At 46.2% G+C, this 26,645-nt stretch overlaps 1 protein-coding gene across 2 annotated transcripts in view; it reads left to right on the forward strand.

Moving 5' to 3' along the window:
- LOC142566856 (whirlin-like) overlaps positions 1 to 26,645 on the forward strand; it is a 428,510-nt gene that overhangs the window by 123,966 nt on the left and 277,899 nt on the right. For both annotated transcript variants that reach the window (XM_075677763.1, XM_075677764.1), the window contains exons 7-8: positions 21,767 to 21,952; positions 25,230 to 25,389. In XM_075677763.1, coding sequence (XP_075533878.1) covers positions 21,767 to 21,952; positions 25,230 to 25,389 — 346 coding nt within the window. The remainder of the gene's footprint in view (positions 1 to 21,766; positions 21,953 to 25,229; positions 25,390 to 26,645) is intronic.

A 26,645-nucleotide genomic window follows, 5' to 3' on the forward strand; every position in this document is an offset into this window, starting at 1 on the left:
TAATTTTCTGACGTCCTCGACTGCGTTTCCCTTCGCTTGGCACCCATTCTGTAACCATAATGGTCCACCGGTCATCTACCCTACGCATTACATGACTTGCCCACCTTCATTTCTTTCTCTTTATGTCAACTAGAATATCGGCTATCCCCGTTTGTCCTCCTACCCACACCGCTCTCTTCCTCTCTCTTAACGTTACGCCTAACATTTTTTCGCTCCATTGCTCTTTGCGTCGTCTTTAACTTGTTCTCGAGCTTCTTTGTTGACCTCCGAGTTTCTTCCCCACATGTTAGCACCGGAAGAATGCAATGATTGTACACCTTTCTTTTAAACGACACTGGTAAGCTCCCAGTCATGATTTGGTAATGCCTGCCTTATAAACTCCAACCAATTTTTATTCTGCAGTAAATTTCCTTCTCATCATTCGTGTCCCCTGTAAGTAACTGTCCTAGGTAAACGTACTCCTGCACAAGCTCTAGACGCTGAGTGGCGATCAAGAATTCTTGTTCCCTTCCAGGCAATTGAAGCCTACTTTGGCTCCTGCTTATTAATCTTCATATCTACGCTTACATTTTCTTGCTTAAGGTCCTCAATCATTTGTTGCAATTTATCCGCAGTGTTGCTGAACAGGACGATGTCATCTGCAAACCGAAGGGTGTTGAGCTAATCGCCGTTTATACTCACTCCAAAGCCTTCACAGTCTAATAGCTTGTGTACTTCTAAGCACGCATTGGAGACAGTGTGTCTCCTTGCCTGAACCCTTTCTTGATAGGTAATTTTCTACTTGTGGAGGACCAAGGTAACTGTGGGATTTTGTAGATATTTCCCAAGACATTCCCTTATGCCTCCTCTACTCATTAGGCATTGCATCCATGACTGCTGGTATCTCTAATAAATCAAATGCCTTTTCATAATTTATGACAGCCTTATAGGGAAGTTGATTGTACTCCGTATATTTATCAATTACCTGATTATGACATGGACGCTGTCCATTGCAGAATGTAGGATCCATTGTAGAAACTTTGGGGTCAACCATGTGAACGTCATGTCTAGTGTCCTGAGTGCTCCGCTCCTGCGCATGCAGCGGATTCCATCCATCTACTTTGGACGTTCCCCGAGACACAGACAATTCACGCGAGTGTACTTAGAGGCGTGAAATGGAACACTGGCCAATCTGAAGTCTATGAACGATGGTATATGGACAACACATTCTATAAGTCACTGTTGCAGTATATGTATGAAATGGTCCTGAATGCTTACATTAAATTTCGTACTGAAGTTGTGCCGCGTGGCAACTCAATCGAATAATAAAAGAAAAGTATTCCACAATGATTCATCCGGGTTGCTGGCGATAGAGGTGGGGTGTTGATGCCCTTTCGATGACGCATTTGGCACTAATGAATGAAAGTACAGGTGAGTGCGCCAGCTTGGCGCATGAACTTTAAAATGATCGTCAACACCTGATGAGTTGTAGGAGTCGTATGCACGTGTTTTTTTTTATTGTAACAAAACAATATTTTTACGGTTGAATAATAAGCAGCTTTACATTAAATTACTTTGCACATTATGGCTACCTTTTCAAGGAACGTGAGCGTTTGCTGGCATCCGTTACAAATTGTCGCGTTTAGGTCTAAATGGCTAATCAGTGAAGAGCGCCGGGAGGAGGTCCACCAAATGATGGGCGACAAATTGAAACCACGCTTCTATCGCTCAATAGCTATGGCCATTTCGTGTGTTTATGCCAGAAAAATCACGTAAAGTCGATTTCTCAGTTTCTCACTCTCCCTATCGGAAGCACCTTGCCTTTTAGCCCCAGAAACAATGAACCACTGCTCTTCACAGAGGACCATCACCCCAGCACCGCGACACTGACTAACCGCAACCTTGCGAGCTAAGTGTTCGTACTTTACAACCCAAACCTTCAGCGCACGCATCGAGCGAGTTTTCAGCATTACTGCAGACGTCCTCGCAAAATTTTGAAAAGCAATTATTAGTGAAGATAAACGTGTGGAGGGCTGCAGAAGATGCAGTGAAAGACCCAAGCCAGCTCCGTCTGCATACTGTATTCCTGTCACCTTAATAAAGAATAGGGAGGGAAGTAACGGTAAAGTCATCTATTACTGTTTTGTGATTGCTAAGTTACTTTTGTGGGGCAATAATTGGTAACTGTAATCAATTACATCTTCTGACAGAAGTAATAGTAATTGCAGCTGGTTACTTTTGCTCTGTAACGTGTACGAGTCCGCAAGCAAAGAAGGCCTAGGATAGCCGCTGCATCCCAGAGCGGCGATCCAAGGCGCCGCCCGAGAGCCAGTTATGTGCGCAGGCTTAACTTCAGACTTGTCTGTCATCTCTAGCTACCCGCCGTGGTAGCCCAATGGTTACGTTGTTGCGCTAGTTAGCACGACGTCGCGGGTTTGATCACGGGCGCGATGGCCGCGTTCTGATATATAGACGGAATGCAATAAACGCGCGAGTGCCGCGCATCGGCTGCACTTCAAGGAACCCCAAGTGGTCAAAATTGGCCTGGAACTCCACCACTAGGGCGTTACTCATTACTCATCGCGCTTTTGCGGGTGAATAAACTCCGTAATGTAAATTGTTTTCTTTGTGCCTGAGTCACTGACACGATAAAGGGTGCACGTTTTATTTACACAAGGGGAGGGGGGAGAGAGTGAAAGAGGTACGATGCAATCTGATGTCGCAGACACAAAAAACAAACAAAAGAAGCCCACCCAAATGTTTTTAATCACTGACCAAGTCAAAATACCGTTGGCGATTTTAATCTCGTAGGGATTCCAAATGAACGAGTAACTTTAGTATTGTTCAGCGAACAAAAGCGCTTTAGTGTGCGTGTGCGTATGCGTGTAGTTTTGTTTTGTTTCGCAAATAGTCTACCTGACCAGAGGCATTGTTGTGGAGCTCTTGACAATATGTGCCTTCACAATATGTAGCTGTCTAGCTGGCCTGGCAAGCAGCAAACTGGCATATATCTTCCCAACGAACAACTTTTGTGCAGCTCTTTGCACCAAGATAGAAGCGTTGGATAGAAGCCATCTTTCCGACCATCTCTCGATAGATGCGTAGGGCGTATCCGTAGCCTTGATTGTGCTTCTGCCATAGACGTCGCCGACCTCATAAAATTGGGTAACAGACAACGAACGCTGAATCTACGTGTTATTTATGCAGCACAGATTATTCTCTGGCGATTGCGGAACCACCCGGTCACCTCGCAACAAAGTTGGAAGCCACAAACACGACACATCCATGCAGTAAGCATCATTCACAGCAGAACGATGTCAGTACCGAGTTCCGTCAAGTAATTTTTGTAGCAAACTGTGTGGCTCCTCTACCTTCTATCACACCGATTCCTACTCTGGGGAGACGCTGGACATGTGTACCTGGAGATAAACGCTGGATCTTCTAACGCGAAATAGCAGCATGTCCTACAAGAAACTGTCTCACCCGATCCATAGACGGTTTGTTATATGGTGCCTATGTTGGCACGCGTCAGTTTTAGCGCTGGATGCTCATGCCGCACAAAACATAACGAATGACCTAATTAAAACGCAAAGACACTGATAGACACACGCGCGCACACAAAAGAAAAGGCGGGGGCATATGCACACACAGCATCGCCTTTGTATGACAAAAAAAAAACACATCAGTCCGCAGTCTACAAAAACAGCGGAAGCCAGAAAAGCAATGCTCGTGAAAAGAACTAAAGGACGCTATAATACTCGTTGTATATCAATTAGGGGTGTGTGATTATTCGAAATTACGAAGGGTTTTCGCTATTCGATTCGTATTCCACTTGAGAATTCATTATTATATGTTGTCGAATGGCTGTTTCGTACAAACACTATGGGGGGCAAGAGGAAAGAGTCTTGCACTCTACTGGTAGAAATACTTATGCAATTGGACACTCTTCCGAGGGATTCTGATGCAAGAGAACCGTCTTGCTCGCACAAACGAACCAGTTCCTGAACAAACACATGGAAGAGGGCACAGATGCACGATAAGCATCAGTCATTGAATAAGCATGCCTCGTTTTATGCAGCCTACGAATTCACTGCCTCGATTTTGGCGCAAAAATTTACGATTTGGGCAATCTGAGCATCTTCTTAGATTCGATCAAAAATCAGCTGAGGGGCCGTAGTACTGCCCTTACCTCCTTCGACGATCAGTACACATTACTATATGCATCTAATGACGTGTGTTCATTTTTCCATTACCGTCATTGTTATAGTTCAAAAGATATGCATGTAGTTTCTGCTTTCATTTTCTCATTTACAATTTCCTTAGTTGACCTGACAACCAGTTGTTAACGGCATTACATGTATGATATAACGTAAACACGTTTTTTGTTGCCGAGCGAACTCAATGAAAATTTCGCTTTTTTTTTTCATATTGGCAATATTCGATATTCGAAGGTCGTTTCCACAAAGTATTCGTAGTCGATCCAATTAAAATGTTTTCAATTCAAAGACCCGTATTATTATTTCGGTGCGATATATCTGAGTGTAAATGGAGCCGCTGGATGAAGATTTTCTTCCGAAGACTCCAAAAAAGAGCCGCTACCTTAAATAAGACTCCTGAAGATCTGGAGATTATAGTTAACGATTTGAAATGCTGTACTACGGAAATCGTGAGGCCCACGAACGGTAGAAGTTGAAGTCACGGGGAAGAAACGGATATAGCAATACCACGAAATATCGTTTGCGTACTAACCGGCGATTTCAAGCGGGCATTGCGGGGACCAAGTGTGATTTAAAAGGGTCCTGGTCCATCCCTCTGGACTGGTGAAGAAAACACAGTCCTCAAATAGCATACGCTACTATGAACATTTCAACCAAATTTTGCGGTCGGTCGCGGTGCGTGAAGCTCGCAAGCGGAGCGCGAAGTTTCTCAAGTTTCTCTCAAACGCTCTCTTTTCAACAGAAACCTTCTCCTCACTCTTTTCTGGCTGCTTTATTTCGTAACATAGCAGATTCCTATACGCGGCTCCTATTGGCCGATAGCTGACATAAATCCAGAAGTGTGTTTGGATCAATGCGCTGCTTCTTTCTGTTACTGTGTATATTTATTCGCGCAGTTTCATAAACAGGCTGAAGTAATCGCGCAGTTTCATAAACAGGCTGAAGTAAGCGAAAATCTGCTTTCGAATGTCGATAAGCGATAGGTACTTCCGGAAGAAGCCGACTGTCGTCTGCTGACGCTCCGCAGTGACCGCCAGCGTAGGAATTAAACTTTGGCCACCCTGCTTATCGGCATCGTAGCCGTCGGTTCTCGCTAATTTCGACTAGTTTTGGATGCACAACTATATTCTCGAACCCAGCGAAACTGAAGGTCAGACCGCGCGCACGCTTGCCAGCTTTGATTGCCAATAACTACGCTTCTGCTGCACGCATTGAAGTAGCTTTTGCGGCAACGTACTGCTTAAATAGGCTAATTTAAGTTCAAATGCATTTCTCGACTACGATAAAAAGTGGTGCAGGGACCCTTTAATGCCGCTAACACAAAACACTTGTCATGTTGCTCCACGAGAGCTTCTCGACGAATCTGTGAGCAAGATAACCCTCCAGGGCTATTTCGAGACTAGAAAAACCACGGTATGTCCTGCGATTTGGCGCATTACAAACCATCGCTTGTTTCCCATGAAGTGTAAGGGGTCGCTGTCACAATTGATGCCTTTTTGAATCGCAATGCTGTTGAGTTAAGCAATCGGGTGCAGCGAAATTTTAACTACATTCCCGTCTGGGGAAAAACACGTTGATTTTCAAAGATCCCGCTGAGACGCAAAATTTAAAGGAAACGTAGGTAAAAGTGACGGTGTGACTCCTCTGACAACCGCAGCATTTCGGGATCTTCGAAGCTCATGTGTGTTCCCACAGATGCGCAAGGAGGGCTAATTTCGGCGCCCCTTGTATCTTATAGTGTGGCAACGAGATGAGGTAAGCTGATAACAGTTCCACGCGAGTTTCGTTCACGCTGGATACATGGCTTTGCTATCGCGTTCTTGCTGTTTAGAGATAACGTATGACTGTGGAACAAATCAACGTGGCCTTGGGCGAGTTGGTGAGCGTCAGAAGCAAACATGTTGCGCGCCGAATGGACATCACATTCATCGCTGTGGGGTGTCCATCTCGCGCGCAACTGGTTTGTTTCTGATTCTTGAACGCAGTAGTACTTTCCCGAAAGATGGACCCACCGTGTGCTTTCTCTCTTTCTTCCTAGAATTTACTGCTGCCCCCCCCCCCCGCGTACATATTCAACACCAAATGCGAACGCGTCGAATACCCCACACCATTATCTCTGGAAGAACCATGCCCGCACCTCTATGGTTCGAGGACCTGAGTGCATGTTTCGTGATAATAAATTTGTTGCGTAATAATCGCCGCTAGAGCGGTAGCGGTGGCGCAACCATCGCGACAGTTGACTGTATAAAACTGCGCCATTCAGCCAAGGAGCCGCATTCCACTACGAGCAGTCATGGATTAAACCAAGTTCGGCTATCCATGCAGTTCTCCTTTTGCCTGCGGTTCCCCGACGAAACGCGACGAAATTCAAGGGCCGCAATTAATAGCTATTCTGTCCATTTTCAGCGCCTTTTCAACTTCTTAATTAACTCGCACGAAGCCGCGCCTCCGCTTTGTGCCGCGATCGGTTGCTACTCCCAGACAGATGTTTATAAATGAATAGAGTCGGGGGATATGAATGCTCTTATTTTGACGACGACGGATCTGCTGCCGGTCGAAGCTTCAATATACTGACCCTCAGTGCAATTAGAGAATGCATCATAGCGTAAATTAAAGGATCCCGCATAGAAGATAAAGGCAGCCCGGGCGTTTGCTCAGCCAACGAGCTCTTTTGAGTCACTGCGTCCACTGATGTACCGCCAACAGCAAAGAGCGTTCGAAGCACTGGATCTGCGGAAGAACAAACTTTGTCGCCGATAGCTACTACTCCCCAGAAGTAGCAGTAATTATTATTATTATTATTATTATTATTATTATTATTATTATTATTATTATTATTATTATTATTATTATTATTATTATTATTATTATTATTATTATTATCTAAGACCACCAGGTTGTACCAGCGCACGTTAACAAAATTTATTGATTGATTAATAACCTAATAATAATGTTATTATTATTTAATTTCGCAGCCCTTTCTACATTTAAGCATTCTTTCCATTGTACTTTACTATTTGCGAGAATAGAAATGAAAATCAAATTTTAAATTTCAAGCAGTCATGTTTCCGTAAAAAGGAACAAGACCACAATCGTTCTGTTATTTGAGTGCAATGTACAGACTTTCTCCTGCCAACAATCACGAATGATTCGTGGCACAGGGCATGGGAAATGGCACGAACATAGCGCGAACTACAGAGACGACCTGCGAAGTCAGGGGAACAAGCTCCAAGCACGGGCCACATGCTACAAGCACTCCAAAACATCACTCATTAGGCACTTTTGCTTATCATCTCGCTCACTTTTGAAAAAAAAGGTACTCTTAGTGCAAGCAACATTGACACCAACGAAATGAAGACGAAGAGGTGTAGGGTGTAACTTTAGTGAGAGTTGGAGCACATGTCGATTGAAAAATTATTTTCCCTCGTTTTTTCTTTCTTTTCCTACATATCCGAAGCTCGGTATATCGCAGATGCGTAATATTTTTTTAAACGCATCCGACGTTACTCATCCCGCTTCGGCGATAGAGCTTTGAAATATGAAAGGTTTCTTTTACATTTTGCAAATATTTGATTGCATCTCGTTTCAATTTCACGAGTATCGGCGAGGTTCCGACGGAATTTTCAATACACTCTCAAAGAAGTCTATCTTCTGGCATTGAAAAATGCGTTTCCATAACGGCCGAGTAATAGAAAAAAAGAGAGAAAGAAAAAGAAAGATGGGATGCAGGCTTAGCCAAAAGATCACATATGCAGTATGCGACGAGCCGTGCCGACGCTAGGAATATTTTTGGCCACGGAACAGGGGCTTCTTTTGGAGAAAGTGTGGTTCACTGCCAGAATCCCAAATGAAGCGGTGGCGGAGAGGGACGCTTTGAAAAGCCAGCAGTCGGGCACATTTATGAACTTCCAAGCGCGCCTGCTGAGACTCCGTATTTTCACTTCAAACCTGTCGAGCTAAGAGCGACCGCAAAAACTAGCTTGAGCATGCGAGTTTTCTGGAGTCCTTGCTTTACCAATATACTTGCGTGATAAACGAGATATATTCATGCAGAAACTAAAGACAACGCAAAAAAGTGCAAATCATGACCATTTCAGCGAACGTCCTTGTTGTTCAGAATTGGTAGCCTAATATTCGGTTGACAGGAATTAATTTTGAGCTTCAACGTTTTCACAGGTTGTCTGAACGCAAGTTCGTTAAAGTTGCAACACACGGTCGAATTTAAATTGATCACCGTATGCATTAACATTTTTATATTTCATCCGCAAAAGGTAGCATCAGAAGAGAAAATGTGCAGCGCCTCGTAGTGGAAGCGATCTCCTGTTCGGGCTCTGCTTTTCTTTCCGCCTCCTTTTGTCTACAAAGAAACGCGAAAATTCGCTAATGCGATGCGATGCTTGGACATCTCTCGTTATCGCTGTATAACACGAAGGTCAAAGCTCTCGTACGCATTGAATTTCGCGTCCGCGCCGTGGTACCGCAAGGTCAAAGCAAAAAATTGAACTGCATTTTTTTCCTACTTTTTCCTAATAGAAGAACCTTTATTTATTTATTTTCCTTCCTTCTTCTTCTTTCCTCGTCGTGAGCGTAGATCTGGCTTCTCTGTAATAAGAGCATCTGTGCGGAGAAGCGCTCCTCGTTTTGCAGGGGATGTGAACGGCAGGGTGATTGAAAGACAAACGTGCCAAAACGTATAGGCATACAATTTCCTCGTACAAAAACAAAGAAACAAAAAAGAACGCAGGGCTCAATATGATTATTTGAAAAATGTCTTCAGTTATCGCTAGGCTTTTTTGCTTTTGTGTTGAAGCAGGAGGAAAGCATCCAACAGCAATGTAGATCTAGCCGTCTCCCGGTCAGATTTCCAGAATAACTTGTCTTTTTTTTTCCCATCGTATTCTTTGGGTTCGCATACATTCCTGCGACCCAACCAACGGTGGTGTGGCGGAACGGTGTGATGTACGTATTGACGAGTGGAGCTCACTACGGACGCTCGAAGTCGGAACGTTCGACGCGAATATTTCGCCACAGCGGTTCACCATCCCTACTCGGAGCGTTTCGCAACGAACTTTAGCCACTTCTTCTGGCCAAGCAAAGCCAGAATCAGTCAGTGGTGCACTGACATAGCCTCGCGAGTTCTGCCGACACGGCTTGCTCCGCCCGAGTACCAAGCGCAGTAGCGTCGGAAGCCCCTTCACAATACATCGGGTCACGCGAGGGCATCGGGTAAAACGTATTAATGCAATGCCAATGGAGAGGGCAGATTTCAAACTTGGTGAAACAAGTACCATGCCATACCGTCCACGTCCTTATCCCACACACACGGTCCATCACTGACGATCCTGCTTACCATGAGGAAGGTATCTGAGAAGCCCGAAACACATCTCTCTTAAAAATACTTACCGAGGAGGCGCTGATGGAGAAATTGTTTCGAGCACTGTTTTTCGGCGAGGTAAGTTTTTTCCCGAAGTGCTGCGGCTGCGCGAGACAGCGATTAAGCGCGCACAGCGACACTTGAGGATGCTAGCGCCTTCGCCGATTGCAGTCTGTCTGAGGACGACGAGCTTCTGGTGGTGGGCGGTAAGGCGCCCGACACGACTGGTCATGACCTTTGCCTCCAAACCGCCGTTTTTGCTTACGAGTTGTCCATACTTGTGTGTAACGCAAATTGCTCGTCCGAAACTTCTTTAAAGTGTGTAATGTCGCTGCGCGCCAGCGCCTAGTCGTGCGGCACTTTTTTTTTATTTCCTAGCATCTATGGATCCCCCGAAGAATTAAACCCGCAAAAGGCACCTTGAGGAAAAAATTGGTTGGTACGTTTCTTAGTACGCTAAAAAATTACGGTTCATCGTTTTGAATTTAGAATAAAGCTTTTATAGGCGTAGCTTAATAATTATAGTTACTCCTTCAATTAGACTCGTCTCAATAATATTCCTGAATTGACAAAGTGGACAGGGAACAACACGTGGTTGTCAGCATTGTGTAGCGAGGTAACCCATGCATAAACAAAGAAGATTGTGTATTTCGTTGCACAACAATGCTATTGGTTATCCTGAAAGCATGATGTTATTATTTTTATTGCGATGGACAAGCAATTTAAATTGGCGAATAAGCGTGAAATGGAGCTTTCTATCACATACTTGAAATGTTTTCGCGAACTGCTGCAAGTTGCAATACATAGGCAGGATTACACATTTTATAACAGGATATATCAATATTAATTTTTTTTTCAGTTTCGTCCATGTTATTACCGTCAAGCAAGGAAAAGGGTTGAAAGTACGTTCGTCTCTCCAACCATAATATTGATTGGTGCGTTGTCTTCGCTGCATTACGTTTCCATGCAGTGAAGAAAACAACACAACACTCCCATCGTCGGGGCTTTTTCACCCCGACATGAAATATAAAATAAAAATAAAGATTAACAGCCGCTACAGGAGGCTAATGTCAGAGGTGAATGCGTCTGAATGATCCAGCGAAGGCCGTGGCGTCATCCTTCGAAAAACAATTTTTATATTCTTCTGAGTGTCAGAATTAACCCCGGAATACGAAAATGAATTGGTGCTCACGTAATAAAAAAAAATTACGAAAACACGCAAAATTTTATTAAGAATACATTTCTCAAACCATGGTACACAGGCGTGATTTTTATCCAACGAATTGGAGATGATCACACTTAACACTTTCTGGTTTGACGCGCGATGCACTTATATTCGAAGAAACATCGTGAGCAGAATTAACGGGCGCTTCCCTCTCCTCGCCCCTATTTGATATGTATGATCGATATTATTTTTGCCTTCAACAGCCTTCAACAACAATTGTCGGCAATTGCGCGCGCCAAATAAACTCCAATAACGGTTTGAAAATGCCGAAGATATGGTTACTTTTGCATGTGATAGTATAATCTTGTATGTGCATATGTAAATGGCATTACTAAGGGTGTCAGTAAAGAAAAAGTAACAATCATAAAAAAATGATGCACGGAAAAACATCACTGAATAACGCTGACAAATGGCACTAGCTATACTCTGATTAGGATGGTGGCTATGTTCTGAAGTTCTGAAGATGACCTTTACTCTGAGGAGGACTATTTAACTCCGAGCGGATAACGGTGGTAGAGCGGCACGCGTCCAAGACATGGCCGGTGGAGGGATAGAGCTGGTGTTCAGGGGCGAGAGGCACCGAAAAGTGCAAATCAGGCACATCAGAAGCCATCAAAAGCTGCTCAAAGACGAGCCAGAGGCCGTTGGAGGAGAGTAGCTCAGCTGTGCAAGGCATCCGGTGGAAGGGTTACGTCCACGAGCACGTATAGTCTCGTAATGTATTGTGAGACATGACGTTACGGAGCAAACTTGGGCAGGACAGAACGAGAGCACACGGGACAAACGGCGAGATTCACGGAGACGCGTATCCGTTAGGCCTTTAAGACGCAGAATCAAAGGAAACTACTCGACGCCCATCGCATTAAGAACGACGGCGAATTTTGTGTCAGCAATGCGTGTAATGTCCTTTCAAGAAAACAAAAGCTTTATCTTAACAAATTTGTGCCTCCTTTGCATGCGGGAATGCTTATTGAACGTGACTGATGATAACGAGCGCAGTGGCAATGTTTTTGTAACATGCGCATAGCGACTGCTGGTTATGTATCCTTGTAGAGTAAAGAGCGCTCGAAATTCGTCGTTCTTTGTATCCCGCCCAATTGCGTATGAACTTTCACCGTAAAATCATGCTCCATAATACTTGTCACCAACTAGCCCTTCTTCCTTGCTGGTTTTAAAAGGCTGTTAGACCCATCCTGCCACCCCTTTTTATTCTATGGCCGTCTAAAGAAGGCGCACATTTCTTTCTCTCCGGCGCCGCGCTCCCTTGGATCTCTGAAGTGGGCCCTTTCTTACCTTTAACTAATGCCTTCATGTGAGTTCATTCATCGTGTTTTGAGCATGTTCCCGTAAACACTCACGAAACTTCAACTGGTTGCATTTTTATTGCACATCATTCACCAAAATGACCATAGCACTGGCCCAGATCGTTGAAAGTGCATTTCGTAGTATCGCCATCAGAAACTTTGGAAGCGACGAAGCGTGACCTCACATCGGCAAAGACAGCCACAGCCACAACGGCTGCTATGGGCGAATTTAAAAGCAGTGCATTAGAAATAGAACTTTAATCCAAACTTTGGACGACGAAAAAATGGCTCTTGTGTGGAACTCCGTTTTGTACTTCTGTCATATTACGAGTATTTTTGCTTGTTTTCGGGTGGCACCACTCCCGAGGCCTTCGGCGATGGCAGCGGAGTCAGCTAGGCGTCCAGACGAGACAAACGTCACAGCGTCAAGCGCTCCGAGGAAGCGCAACCACCTCATGAGCGACACAGGCAACGCGGACACCCTGCTGTACTACTCTGCTTCAGAAGATGCGTCGTATGACTGTGACTACTTGACAGTTGTAAGGCGAAAAGGAAAGACGAGAATCGTCACTGCTTCATCGTCCTCAGCAAGGCTGACGGTGGTGGCAAAGGGCACTGACAAAGTCCATACCATCCTCTTCTTGCCCGAGACGCTCACCGAAGACCTGAATGGGCTAAACAGGCAAGCCATATCAATCACACTAGAGGCTCTTGTTCCGAGTGATATTATGGTTGTGAAAATTGACACTAATAATAATATTTTCGCAGTCGATGTCATGAATAGAGCAGCGATGGATACCTAGAGCATAGTCATAGTACAGGGCACGCTAAATGTTCCCAACATAATAACACAAAACAGCGATACTTCATCAGGTGGTATTTATGATGCCGATGAGTCAATAAAGGACAAGGATCTACCTATTTTGATTAAACGCGCCACAGCGGATGTAATTATTATTGAAGTCCGTCGTCTAGAAGACTCACGTTGTGTGAAGACAACCTTCAAGGGAGGAAGCTTGCCGTCACACGAGAAAGTTAGATTTTTCCGTCATCCAGTGTGACTTTTCGTGCCGAGACCTCTTCTGTGCAGTAATTGTTTGAAGATCGGGAATGTCAGCGGTATATGCAAAAATTCTACCGTGCGCCCAAAATGCTCTGAGCAGCACAGCGCTGGTGCTTGCCGTGCGACTGACTTCAAGTGTGCCAATTGCTCTGGTCCTCATGAAGCATCGTCGAAAGACTGCCCGAGGCACAAGACAGTGCTGAAAATCCTAAAACAAATGGTGAGAGACAACTCAACGCACGAAGAGGCCGCCGCCATAGTGCGACCACGTCGTTGCCGCCGCAGGCGATCTTCGGCTACTAGAGATACTGATACCGTACTAATAAAGACGGTACTTTCAGCAGCTCGTGCTCCCAAGCCAGTCAACCGTACTGACAACACAGTGTCTGGTGGCGCAATGAATACGCCTACTGCAAACGCCTGGCATGCACTTCCGACATTAGGTCTTCCAGAAGAACAAAGATTGACGGTGGACTACCGACGCATCAATGACGGCACAGGTCGCGTGCGAGGTCTAGACAGGCAAGTAATTGCAATCAAGTCTCCAATAAAAGCCATTCGCGTGTTGATAAATGACATGCAGACGCCATCTGCTCGCGGTGCACTGAAAGTGCTGGACGGTCTGGATCCGGTCCATGCTAGTCTCGAAAAGCAAACACAATGACTCCACCACGTCAGCCGTTCTTCAGACAAGTCAAGGAAGCGTTTGTTATGCAGTGGAATTCCCGTAGATTTAAATCCCGTATTGCTGATTTTCGCCAATTCTTTTTCGCCAATCGATTCCTCATTCTTGTTGTCTGTGAATCGAACCTATGGAAATCCGTCCGGCTCTCAGGCTATGAACCTTATATGTCATCGACTTGTAATGACATAAGCAAGGTGATCATCTACATACGGTGTGTTCATCCAGCGTGGCCTCATGACTGTAATCAGTATGTCTGCTTGACCGTGAAAAAACACAAAATTGCGTTTACTCTAGTGGGCTCTTACCTTTCTTTATCAAGTCGTTTCGACAGACGGAGAGTGAGGGAGATTTTGGATGTGACATCGGGTCCATGGTTTGTTGTTGGGGACATTAACGTGGACCATTCACTTTGGGGAAGCATCAAGGTAAATTACAAAGGGAGAAAGCTCGTTTCCTTTACATGTGACCATAAACTTTGCTGCCTAAACGATGGTAGTCCCACGTTTATGCACAGCCGGACGTATAGCAATTGTTTAGACGTCGCTTTTGTCTCGCGATGTCTCGCTGGCCACGTCCATTGGTTCGCAGATATAGAAACCCATGGAGGCGACCACATGTCTACCTTCCTGAAGAGAAAGGGCCTATCAAAATAGGCTTCATCAAATCTTCAACAAACAATGGATTGGTCCGTGTTTGAATCCCTTATGGAGGACGCATGCCACCAAGGGTTTTCGTCCACACTGAAAATTCAGATCGCCAAAGTCATGCAGTAAGCTATGCGTTCATTTAGACCATTGGAGAAATACACGAATTTTGAGGCGCAAATACAGCACCTCCGTGCAATCCGCCAACGAGCGGAGCGACGGTACAGACGGACCAAACCACTTTACGACCTTAGAGAGGACAGATGCATTCAAAAGGAAATTCAGCATCGCATTGCTGGGCTCCGAAATCAACGCTGGAAGTCTTTTTGCAGATATCTTGATCCGCGTAAACCTGTGTCGGCTGTCTGGAGAACAGTCTGTGGACTTCGAGCAGCTCCTCAAAAACACAGACCATTTAAATCTCTATGCTCCCGGACAACTCTCCGTGGCTATAAATGAAAAGCTACGGGGGCGAAGCTTCTGCACATGTTCTACCGCGCCAAGTGATCCGCCAGCGTTTGATAGTGCTTTTGGTTGCTCGGAACAGACGCTGAGTCGAAGCAGCTTCCATGTGCGACAGTTCCGCGTTTGCCCAGATGCGCAAGGGAAAAGCCGCAAAATATGTGAACCTTTACATTTAGTGGTATATTTTGTCTGATTTAACTATTGCTAATAAGGTGTGTATATTTTCTCTTCCACAGCTCAAACTAACGCGGATGAAAACGCGGGACTCTTTTCAGAAGCGCTCTCACTTGTCCACGCTTTGCCTCCATAGCTTTCCCTTGATAGCCACAGAAAGTTGTCCGTGAGTATAGCATTCCATCAAGGAGGCCGAGAAGTCGACGTAGGAGAAGATTACTGCGCAAGGATCGCGGGCCCGACGTTCCAGCCTTGCACACCTATTCCTATTGTCACCTCTAGCTCCCGAGACCCTAGTATGGACGCTCCTTTCTCCATGGAAGAGCTAGAGACTGCACTCGCTAGGTGCAGGCGATCTTCGTTACCAGGATCCGATGGCATCACATACTCTACGCTTGCAAACCTTGGTCAAGAGGCCAGAGATGCACTTCTTGGCCTATATATCGCATCATGCCGTGACGACTTGGTCCCTACGACGTGAAAATACAGTCGCCGTGTACCACTCCTCAAGCCTGACAAATCTCCATTAGAATTGTCATCTTACCGTCCAATAGCACTGACCAGCTGCATCGACAAGGTAAGGCAGAGAATGATCCTTACAACGGTTAGAATTGTACTTGGAATTTTACAACGTCTATACAGAGGTAGTGTGTGGCTTTTGACATGAATGCTCGTCAATAGATAGCGTTTTTGACCTTGTACAGCACCAGAAATGCCTGAAACGAATCACTGCAGCCTTATTCCTTGATGTTAAAGGTGCCTACAACAATACAGATCATCATGCAATTCTGGAAGCCTTCAAAACTGCAGGGATTGGTGGACGCGTCTTTCGTTGGGTGCGCAGCTGTTCGAATGGAATATCTTTCTTTATTTTGACTGCGGATGAACCAACGCCGTCTAGCTATGCCAGTCGTAGTGTACTGCAAGGCGGAGTACTTATCCCTACACTATTTAACCTGGTACTCGTTGGTGTCGCCGGTTCCTTACCGCAAATGGTACAGCTCTCCGTATGGGCAGACGACATTTGCATATGGGCTTGAGGAGTGACATGTTTACTAGTCCGCGCACGACTTCAAAAGGCTTCAACGGCGGTGTCAACATATTTAAGAAGGCAAGGCCTGGATCTTTCACCTGAGAAGTGTGCACTGGTTTCTTTTCCTCGCAGAGCGATGGCCGCGTATGCTTTGGGGAAAAATGACCAAAATGTACCTTACAGACGAACGCACCGATTTCTTGGCGTCATCTTTGATAGAGACTCGTCATGAAGTCCTCACGTCTCGTACTTGACAAAGCGTTTAGCCACCATTGTGGACCTTCTCACGTTTCTCGGCGGGAAGTCCTGGGGCGCTACAGTACCATCAATGTTGCAATTATATAAAGCCCCATTTTTGGGCTTCCTGCAGTACAGCTCACCTGTACTAGGAAATGCTTAAACTACAAATATCCATAGACTTCAGATTGTGCAAGCCCAAGAACTCAGAACGTGTCTTGGACTCCCAAAAAGAGTACGTTGTCGATTGCGACAGTGGTCATTGCCAGGCACTCTCCTTTGACCGTCGACATTGCTACAAATGTCCTGAGAGCACACCTCCGACACCTGACTCGAGTTCCCTCATACGATCTTCCTTGTTTGCCAGCAATGAGGCCACACTAAAGTTTTGCCAAAAGTATTGTAAGAAATCAGTCCTACGTGCCAACACAATTCACGCCTGCTACACAATTATCCGCCCCATTGTGCTGTCTGCACCGGCCGCAAGTAGACTTGACAATTCTGGGCATCAAAATTAAAGCGGGAGCACCATTGCAAGCTTTGGAGCAAGCAACTTTAGAATACATTTAAAATGTCCACATATTCCACCAACATGTCTACACAGATGGGTCAGTAAAACAACAGTTCTGCTGCTGCAGTCACCATCCTGGCAAAATCTGCAAAAATCAAGTTAAAGACTTCGTGTGTTACCACCTCGACGGGTGCAGAACTTGTGGCGCTCCGTGCTGCCCTGAATTTCATTAATCAGGAAGCACCGCAACAATGGACGGTTTCTAGTCATTCCAAAGCAGCCCTTCAGAACATACAAAGCCCAATGCGCCATGGACCCAATGAACAATTGACCTTAGAAATTCGACACATGTATCATCGCAGCCATGACAAGGGACACAGCATAATATTTCAATGGTTTCCAGGACATTGCAACGTCAGCGGGAATGAACACGCCGACGAAGCCGCCCGATCTACACATGAAAATGTTCAAGTTGTCTTGATTCCGCTTTCGCGAATAGACGTTGCGGCTGGGCTGTGATTGATGTCCTGTGAATGTACTTTGCCCCTGTGGTACTCGAACCTTTTCACCATGTGTCGTTTGCGTTCGTTGTCTCCAGATATACTAATGCATCTACTGCCTCGATTAAGACAACGTGAACAGACCATTCTATAGCGTCTGTGGCTAGGCGCTGCATTTACAAACTCATATGCTTAATTCGTTGTTGGAATGGCCAACAGCCCCACGTGCGACACATGCAGCTGGGAGGAGACGCTCGCACACATTATCTGTGTCTGTCCACGCTATAGTGCCAAGAGGCAAGTGATGTGCAGAATGATGGACCAATTGGACAATTTTCCACTATCAGAACTAAAAGCTCTAGGCTAGTGCTCCCAAAGAGCATCCGCGCAAAAGGCCGTATTCGCGTTGCTAAGATTCCTGCGGTCCATGGGCCTTCACGATAGACTTAAAGAACGCCGCCCCCTACCACTCTATAATGTACGCGATTTGTTTCTGCTCGTCCCTCTTTTTGTATCTCTCCCCTCATTCCTCTCTCTTTCTCTTTTTATCTCCCTACTCCTTCCCCCGTGCAGGGTAGCCAACCGAAACTACATCTGGTTAACGTCCCTACCCTTCTATAGGACCTTTTTCTTTCTTCTCTCTCTACACTTGACTCGAGACCTCGCGAAAACCACTGTGCTAAGTTGCTATTGTTGTAAGGGTTGGGGTCGGGCATGTTAAAAGGGGTAGCTGGCCCATGCCGTCGTCTGACTCATCCACGCTAACGACGTTGTTGAAGGGAGGAACATGTTCTCATCGAGTACGAGGAGTACTGGGTTTAGTTACAGTATCTATATGAGGAGTAAAGAACGTTACATCTCGACAGTCTAGTATGACTGACATGAAGCACACCCTGAGGAGCCGAAGAAGTCCGTTTAAATCCCATCTTTGCTTCCTAGATCCATAGGCCAGGGAAATCTGCCATCCCATCTTCGTCCAAAGTCGCCGAAGGATCCATGTTGAGGGCGAGGGTGCGCACAATCTCTCCGGCACCTTTGTTCACTAAACACACAGAAAGGAGGGGATCCTTGTAGAGAGGAATTGTCACGTCTGGGTACCTGGGATGGACCAGCAATTATCTGGAGCGTCTTTAAGCCACCTTAGGGGGCGGCAGAAAGTTAGGTGGGCGGATGAGATTAAGAAGTTTGCAGGGACGGCATGGCCACAATTAGTACATGACCGGGGTAGTTGGAGAAGTATGGGAGAGGCCTTTGCCCTGCAGTGGGCGTAACCAGGCTGATGATGATGATGATGATGATGATGATGCTGATGATGATGATGATGATGATGGCAGCTACAGCAGTGGCCGAGAGGGAACGGCGTAGAACGCCCTATTCCAGGAGTTTCTTGCTCCAATCGTCGGCGGCGGCGGCGGCAGTCGGGGACGGCCCAGTAACACACTGTTCGCAAAGTGTGTCTCGCCTTGGTGTCGCCGCTGGTCTGTCCGAGGGGGCGCATTGATAGCTTCTCGAAGCGATTCGGCGCATTGGTGCAGGAGAGGCTAGGGGGTCACTACCCCCGCTGGCCGATCGTAACACTGTATATATACAGACATTCTTCCTGCCCTCATTATCATTTCTTGTAATTCCTTTCTGACCCCCCCCCCTTTTTTTTGTTAGCCTGTGCCGAGTAGCAAGCGAGAGCATACTGGCTAAAGCTGACCTTGTTGCGAAGAGTAATCCACCGGGTAGAGTCATCCTGGGCGACGATTCACTCTGCACTTCAGCCGCACTGCAACGTTCAGGCAAAATATTCGCAACACGGTAAAATCGTAAGAATTGTGCACCTTACGCACATCACAAGGATCTTGAGACGCGCGCCGTAGTGGCTTAGCGACTATGGCGTTGCAACGCTAAGCACATGGTTGCGGGATCGAATCCCGGCCGCGGCGGCCTCATTTCGATGGCGGTGCAATGCTAAAATGCCTTTGTCCCGTGCATTGGGGGCGCGTTAAAGATCCCCTGGTGGTCAAAATGATTCCGGTGTCCCCCACTGCGGCATGCCTCGTAATCAAATCGTGGTTTTGGGACGTACAACCCAAGAGTAATTTTGATTCAATTTTAACAATCTTGAGACTAGAAAACGTGCATTTAATTGGGTTTGCAGCTATATTAGTGGCCTCTTTGTAAACGAAAGGACGAACGAATTGGCCTCATTTGCTCATGAGGATGGAGAATAATCCACCATTTCGCTGTTCACGCATGTTTCTGAAAGATATTGCGAAAAATCACTGCGGGATCATCAGTTGCATGGTTCGATGAAGAGTCAGGAAACTGTATTCTGTGTGCCCTGTGTCCTGGATGTGAAATGTTTTCTGCAGTATGATTTCTAAGTTGTGCGTGGGTGTTTAGCTGCGATTTTGGGATAGCGGGCCCTTCAATAGGCTGAACCTCCCATTCTGTCACCGTTAAAAAACAACAACAATAACGAGTTGCGGCCCAACTGTGGAAAACTTGTTTTACCGTTCGCAGCTGGGTGTTGCCTAATCTAGACATTTCCTTTTTGTATTTCATTAATCACGCCTCTGGTCGTATGCGTGGGGCAGAGCCGATGTGGATTTAGTTAAGTGTTGCTCGACTTCTACCTTGAATGGATGGATGGAGGTTATGAGCGTCCACTTTGGAACGGGGCGGTGGGTTGCGCCATCAAGCTCTTGCTATTATACTGCCTAATGTCCTACCTAGGTTAAACACTAAAAAAGAAAAAAAAACACTATGAACTCCCACAACCAAATTTTCTTATCCCCTATTGCGAACTGTGTTTTTGCACGTCTCCATTTTTTGTCGTTTCCGTACTTTCTTTCCACCAATCCTCCAATCGCCTCTTACTAATCCCTATTGCGGACATGTTTACTTTTCCACTGCTCTCAATGAACGCAAGGGCTTCAAGGAGGCCAGTGGTGCTTAAATCGAACCCCGGGTAGACGTCTTCACATTCTAATAAAACATGCTTCATTGTTTCCCCAGCTTTACTGCAGCAAGCGCATGCTTCTTCTTCCTTCTTATATCTCGCTTTATATGTGCGTGTTCTAAGGCATCCCGATCTCGCTTCGAAAAGTAATTAGCTTCCCTTTGAGTTATCATAAATTGTTTCTTTCCTGATTTCGTTTTTTCCTCTTAAGTAGTTACTCATGGCAGGTTTCTTTTCCATTGCCGCCACCTATGAAATTATTTCGGCCTCTCTGACTTTCCGCTTGACGTTCTTTGTTGCTGTGTTGCCCACCCTACAGGCCGCATACTTGCCGGTTACCTTCCTACTTCTTTTCCTCCACTGTGAATCAACGTTTTTCCTTTATGGCCTGCAAAGGCTCCACCTACGCTACAAACATATATTGACACTTTAAGCAATACTTGACTTCCCTCAGTTACTGGACTTGAAACGATGAACTGCGCTACTGGAAAAGACTTCATCGTTATACGGGTATGTACTCGAAGTAATACCGGTGCGTTGATGTCTACAGTGTCTCCCGTTCGTAGTCGCCCTTTCTTTATTTTTTTTATTTTCATCGTTTATATTCAGGCATACTAAAGTATACTATCGCACATTTCGTTACAAAGCATTACAGCAAATTTTTATTTTCCTGGTAAATGAATATAATTGGCCCTAAAGCATCATGTTTCGAATCTTACTAATAGGATCTCAGTTAAATTACCTTCCTGGGCATTATATGAAGTTGAACATCTTTATGACGGCATAGTCAAGTAAGTAAAACGTTGACTTCCATTCAAGGTTGGCTGTAGGGATTGTTTTTATTGTTCAGATTTCTCCGTCCCCTAATTATGCAAAAAGTAATCTCGGTACCCTTATGAAAGAAATCTACTTTTTGTAACTCTTTCACGTTACTTTTATTAGTTGATGAAAGAACACAGGCCCGGATACAGGCTGCAGCTTTCCGGATTTCAAACGTGAAATGCAGACTGCATTGGAATAATTTAAATGTTTGGGAGAAAGAAATCAAACAAGGATGGGAAAGGTGGGGAGGCCAACTAGTCAAGCGTCGTGCATGGTACCCTACATTGGCAATAACGGAAAGGGTGAACAGAAAACGGAAAAGAGGGAAATAGTGAACACTGCGTGCATGTGTACCAGAGGACCATAAGCGGTCACTAAGGCCGGTGCATGTTAAGAATGGCAAAAGTGTACGAATAGCTTTCTTTAAGGCCACAGGCGGGTGTGGCCACGGTCCGAGTGTCTTTGACTAAAAAAAAATGATTTCGAGTCGAGCCGCTTTAAAGTGGTCCTCGCAGACGTGCGTTGAAGACAGTGTCCGCATACTGTGCGGACAGCTCACGAGCGCCTGAATGCATTGTTTCAGGATGGTAGACCACCACAGTTACGGCAGTGTGCGCGGTGACGTGGAGCGACTAGAGTGCGGCCTGGCCGACCCGATGCCCTCGCGCGTAAGCCGCGGCAGCAGCCGGCGCCTCAGCCCTCGGCGCCAGACCAGCGAGGAGATCGAAGAGGCTCTGGACGCCAAGTGCGCGGAACTACTCTCGCCAAGGTGAGCAGGAGTCGCACGCACGACCTTCGTGCACAGTAGAGCACAGAACAGCGTGCGCAGGAACGGACGTTGCCCTTGTGTAGTGTTTGTTTCTATTGTTTTGAGGGAAGCGGACCGTTGCTTCTGGCGTACGAGTTCGGAGCTTGTATACGGCTCCGCTTTATCAGAACGAAGGCAAAAAAAGAAAGGAGGCATGAGAAGTGTGGCGCCGCGTAGACTACAGAAAGCTGGTGGCACCTTTGCAGTTTGAAAATTTGTTTACGGTGTGATTCGGCGCAAAACGCGTCGGCTGCGCAGGTCGGGGGTAGTTAAAGATCGCAGGCAGAGGACTACATCTCGCAGAGGAGGGGAATCGAACGCGTGACCTCGTGCTTAGACCCTCTCCTACCCCTTTTTCAGTGCAACGCCATATCCCAACTGGCCCGTGGCACACTGCTCTTTTTTTCTATTTTTGTTTAGTTTAGTCCTTTCCATGGGGGCAGTCACTTTCAGAGTGGCAGTCGTTGAAGCGAGTGTTGATTTTATAGGCGTATCTCACAACAACATGCCCCGCACACAGAATCTCTTTATTCCCCCTCTCTTTACCGAAGGCTGGTATAGCTGTGGGGTTTTTGTTTTGTTTCGTTCCACTGGAGTACTCGGCCTCTATTTGTAAACAATATCTTGGAAGCTGTGGTAGCGCGGACACATTTAGCGTCACCTGCTGGAGGCGTTGTCTCGAAATAGCGGCAGTTTCCAAGAGGCGCCTCTGTGCGATGCGTTTGAGCGTGCATGTGAAATGCCTCATGTGCATTTGCGCTCCGTTGTTCATAAAGTGATTTTCTTTTTCTTGTTCACCATACAGCGGCTCTGTACTAAAGGCACTCGTCCAGTGGACGATGAAAAAAAATGCACTCCTCATTATCGTCCATTCCTGTAGTTGCGATCAATTTGAAGGTGATTGCGCGAGCATCGACCAGCGGGCCTTCCAAGCAGCATAGCGGCCGATTTCGGAACTGCGAAGATAAAAATTGCGCTGCCTTCTTCCCCTATTATGCTCTTCCCGGCTGCAACCATCACCCCCAAGACCAACTCGCCACATTTTTGTGTTTGTGTCCCTTTCATGGCAATCATCGGTGTGCGTCGCTTCCTCATGCATGCATTTTCTAACAATGACGCCTCTGTGCAAAAGCTCATAGCGCAATCGAAATGAATTCGTGGGTTATGCCGTGAACGGTGACGGGAGTGACAGCTTTTCGGGGAACACCAAAAGAGAGAGAGGGGAGCTATCTGATGTTTCCCTCTCGAACGACGGTGATGACGTAACGTGGCGCTGCTCCTAGTTTTGGTCGCCGCTCGAGCGATCACCTTCAAATTGATCGTGACTGTACTTTCACGCCCCTTCCCTCTTCTCACATGCAGAGCAGCAGACTAGAGTTCAAATAGCTGAGGTCCACCAGTTCAGGTCTTTCCTGTCAATAAAATATATCTCTCTGTTCTCCCTTGTCGTTAAGTTGTTTCCGTATCACAAGAAGCGCCTACACACGAGGTGTGTGCAGTTAGCTATCCTTTCTATTCGCCACGATAACGTGGAGCCGCCATGTAAAGCTTCGGAACACTTTTGTGGCCCGAAGCTTCTTTAAAAAAAAGAGAAAAAAAAAAGGCAGTGCTGCCCCTTGCCAGCGCTAGCGTATCAGCTCTTTCGCTCTGTTTAGCTGACTATAAGGAATTGATGCCGTTCTAATGTTCGATATATGCTACAGCTATGCTTCACGGCCTCCGTGGGTTGCTTTGTGCTCCCCGCACGAACACGCACACCACATCCTCTAAGATAAACAAATACATGGCCAGGCTGCGTAGGAAGACCTCCAACACCGACGCATCAACGTATTTGTTGCGCCATGTATACCACCAGCGGAGTATATAACTTTTTTCTAAACAATTTACCACGGCCCAATAAAAGTTTTACTCATAAAACTATTTAATTTCTGGACGGGAAAGCCATTCTATAGTGACCGTGGAACTCAATACACGTGTGCGTTATTTCGCTGACAATAAAGAGCTTCTACAACACGTATTCAGCGTTGCAAATTAACTTGTTCGTTCACTGGCAAGTGCTGTCATGTACATTAGAACCACATTTTTTCTTTGTACATGCAGCTAGGAGCTCGCAATTTCGCTCGAAAGGTTGCCCCTACCCTTCCATTCAAATTTCCTAACGCCACCCCTCCGCTTCCCATCCAAAAAAAAAAGAGAATAAGGAAGGCCATACTTTCACAACGGTAATAAGTGAAAGCTTACACAAAGTTTGTGCTTCTGTAGTGAGGATGTCTGAGTGTGAAAGTAATTCCATTCATTAGTTGTTCCAGGCTTGTAAGAATTCAAGAAAATGCGTGTTCACTACAGCGGAATACCAACTTTATGAGCGTACCGGATTCAGAGAGCTACGTACGAATAAATTAGTACCGCAGAAAAGGATGACAACCGGGCTCATGATTAAAAAGCTCGATCTTGTGACAAGATGCGAATTATGGTCGGTGAAGACAAAATTTCGTTTATGTTAGCCTAAGCTAGCTTGGCACGATGATGGTTGAAGCCGGCTGGTATCCTTTCCGATGAAAAAAAAATAATAAAAGACTGATTGGACACGATAACTTGGCAGCAGAGAAATTCGATAAGTGGTGACACCTTTCGTACTAGGCGCATTAAAAAAAACGATTATTCATTATGTCTTTGAATAACATAACAAAACGTAATTGGCCGTGAAGTGAATTATAAATATTTCGAATAAATGATCTCAGTAATTTAACTTATTAAGCTAAACATAAGAATATGTTTAGGAGTGCCACGTGACGGCAAACCAGATGTCGTTGGTTTCACTTAGCTGCGATTAACCACGTTTTTTTTTTTTTTTTAATCATTGGTTCAAGTTACCTGGAACACCATGTATACGTATACGACATACGACGACTACTCCATCAAGCTTCTCTATCACCTTCACTCTGAATTCTAGAGGTACACTTCCTGCGCAGGGAACACTTGAGCCGAAGTCGCGAACGTATTCTTATGTTCCCTTCTTCACGGGCACACTGTCCGCCATTTCAGCGCACCCACAATCGCAGAGTACTCGCTGCGCGTTTTAGGGTGCAAACTGTAGTGGGGAAAAAAATGCGGTGTCTGGGAAAATCCTCGCTCGTTCGCTTTAAACCGCTTGTGGCGTTCCGTATAGAGCAGCATGGCCGATAAATAACGCCAAGTAGGCAATAACTAGTGCAGCAGGGGTGCTTGTTCCGTGCAGCGCGCGCATCTCGTTGGCCTACTACCGGAACGAGTACGAGACACGTGCCATGACGGTGGATGCCCTCGTCGCGGTGCTGCTGGAGCTTCTGGACACGCCGCACAAGTACGCGCTGCTGGGCCACCTGAGAAACTCCATACGACCGGAGGACCTCGACAAGGTACGTGCGTGCGTGCGCGAGTGTTTGTCGCTCGAACTGGCGGTGAACTCGGTCCCGATCCAAACCCAGAAACCATCTGGCGCGTTATCCGGCCTCATTCCGCGTTTCGGGCTATGCGTTGGCGACGAGGGCGTCTTCACTGAGGATCTTTTTTTAACTTGGCAATAGGCTTGGGAAAGTGGCGCCGCCTAGCGTCTCGCCGCGGGCTCCACCGTTATGTTGGGATCGGCGACCGGCTGCAGCGGGGCTCAGGTGTGCAAGGCGAGCCCTTCTACGAGCTGCTTAATGGTTTTTTTTATGAAGGGAAAAATAAGTTTCGTTTATCGCGGCATCACGAAATGCGGGATACTTCACTGCACGCGTTTATTTCCCTGGTGCAAGAAATGAATATTCCGTATAGCGCAAGGTAGCAACCGGAGTGTTAAGCAGTTAATTATTCACTTTCTACATAAATTCAGTATTGTGTGTGTGTTGCCAGTGTTCTATAAGTTTATATGAACGCAGGAAAAAAAATGCTAATGGAGAGTATACAGATTCGCATGGTTAAACGAGCAGACTGCACGCTCACAGAGTGCACATCCCTCCTTTCCTCTCTTCGTGAAAACAGGTAAACAAACAAAATAAAACACACGAAGCTTCCGAAATAAGCTTTAAGAGAATATGTAGAATATGTGTATCTGTGTTTTTAACGGTATGGGATAAAGGTACGACGCAGCCACTGCAGGCCTTCGTGTTCAGGCCTATTTGTGAAGGGAAGCTGTCGCAGTAGTCCAATGCTTTGACAAGGCGTGTGAGCAAATGGCGTTCAAATATATCGCTATGATGACCTGCGTGTGCATTCGTAGAACGTTGCTCTGCATATCTGCGCTAAAAGTGAGAGAGAGAGAGACAACTTCATGTAGTCGCCTGCAGAACGACACCATGACTAAATGGCGCCGTGACGCGGGCCCTGACGTCTTCTCAGCGGGTGGTCTCTACTCAACTCCAGCGCGTGTTACTCCCGCGGTCGGTCGCCCTGAGGGGCAACGTTCCGTCGGTTTCGCTCGGCCTTTGTCTTTCAAGAGCCGCCGAGACCTGCTGGACGGCCCAGGTTTGACTTTCGTGGTCGTAGCATTCCGCCGCAGCCGCGAGTCGCGGCGGAATCGTTGTACTTGTCGAAGCCTCATTGGGGAACTTGGTGCAATCCCATAGGATGTGCGTCAGGGTGGCCCTCTCCCGCTGGCACATGCGGCACAAATCACTCACATATAATTTAG

The sequence above is a fragment of the Dermacentor variabilis genome, unplaced genomic scaffold, assembly GCF_050947875.1.
Source record: "Dermacentor variabilis isolate Ectoservices unplaced genomic scaffold, ASM5094787v1 scaffold_13, whole genome shotgun sequence".
Lineage (NCBI taxonomy): Eukaryota > Metazoa > Arthropoda > Arachnida > Ixodida > Ixodidae > Dermacentor > Dermacentor variabilis.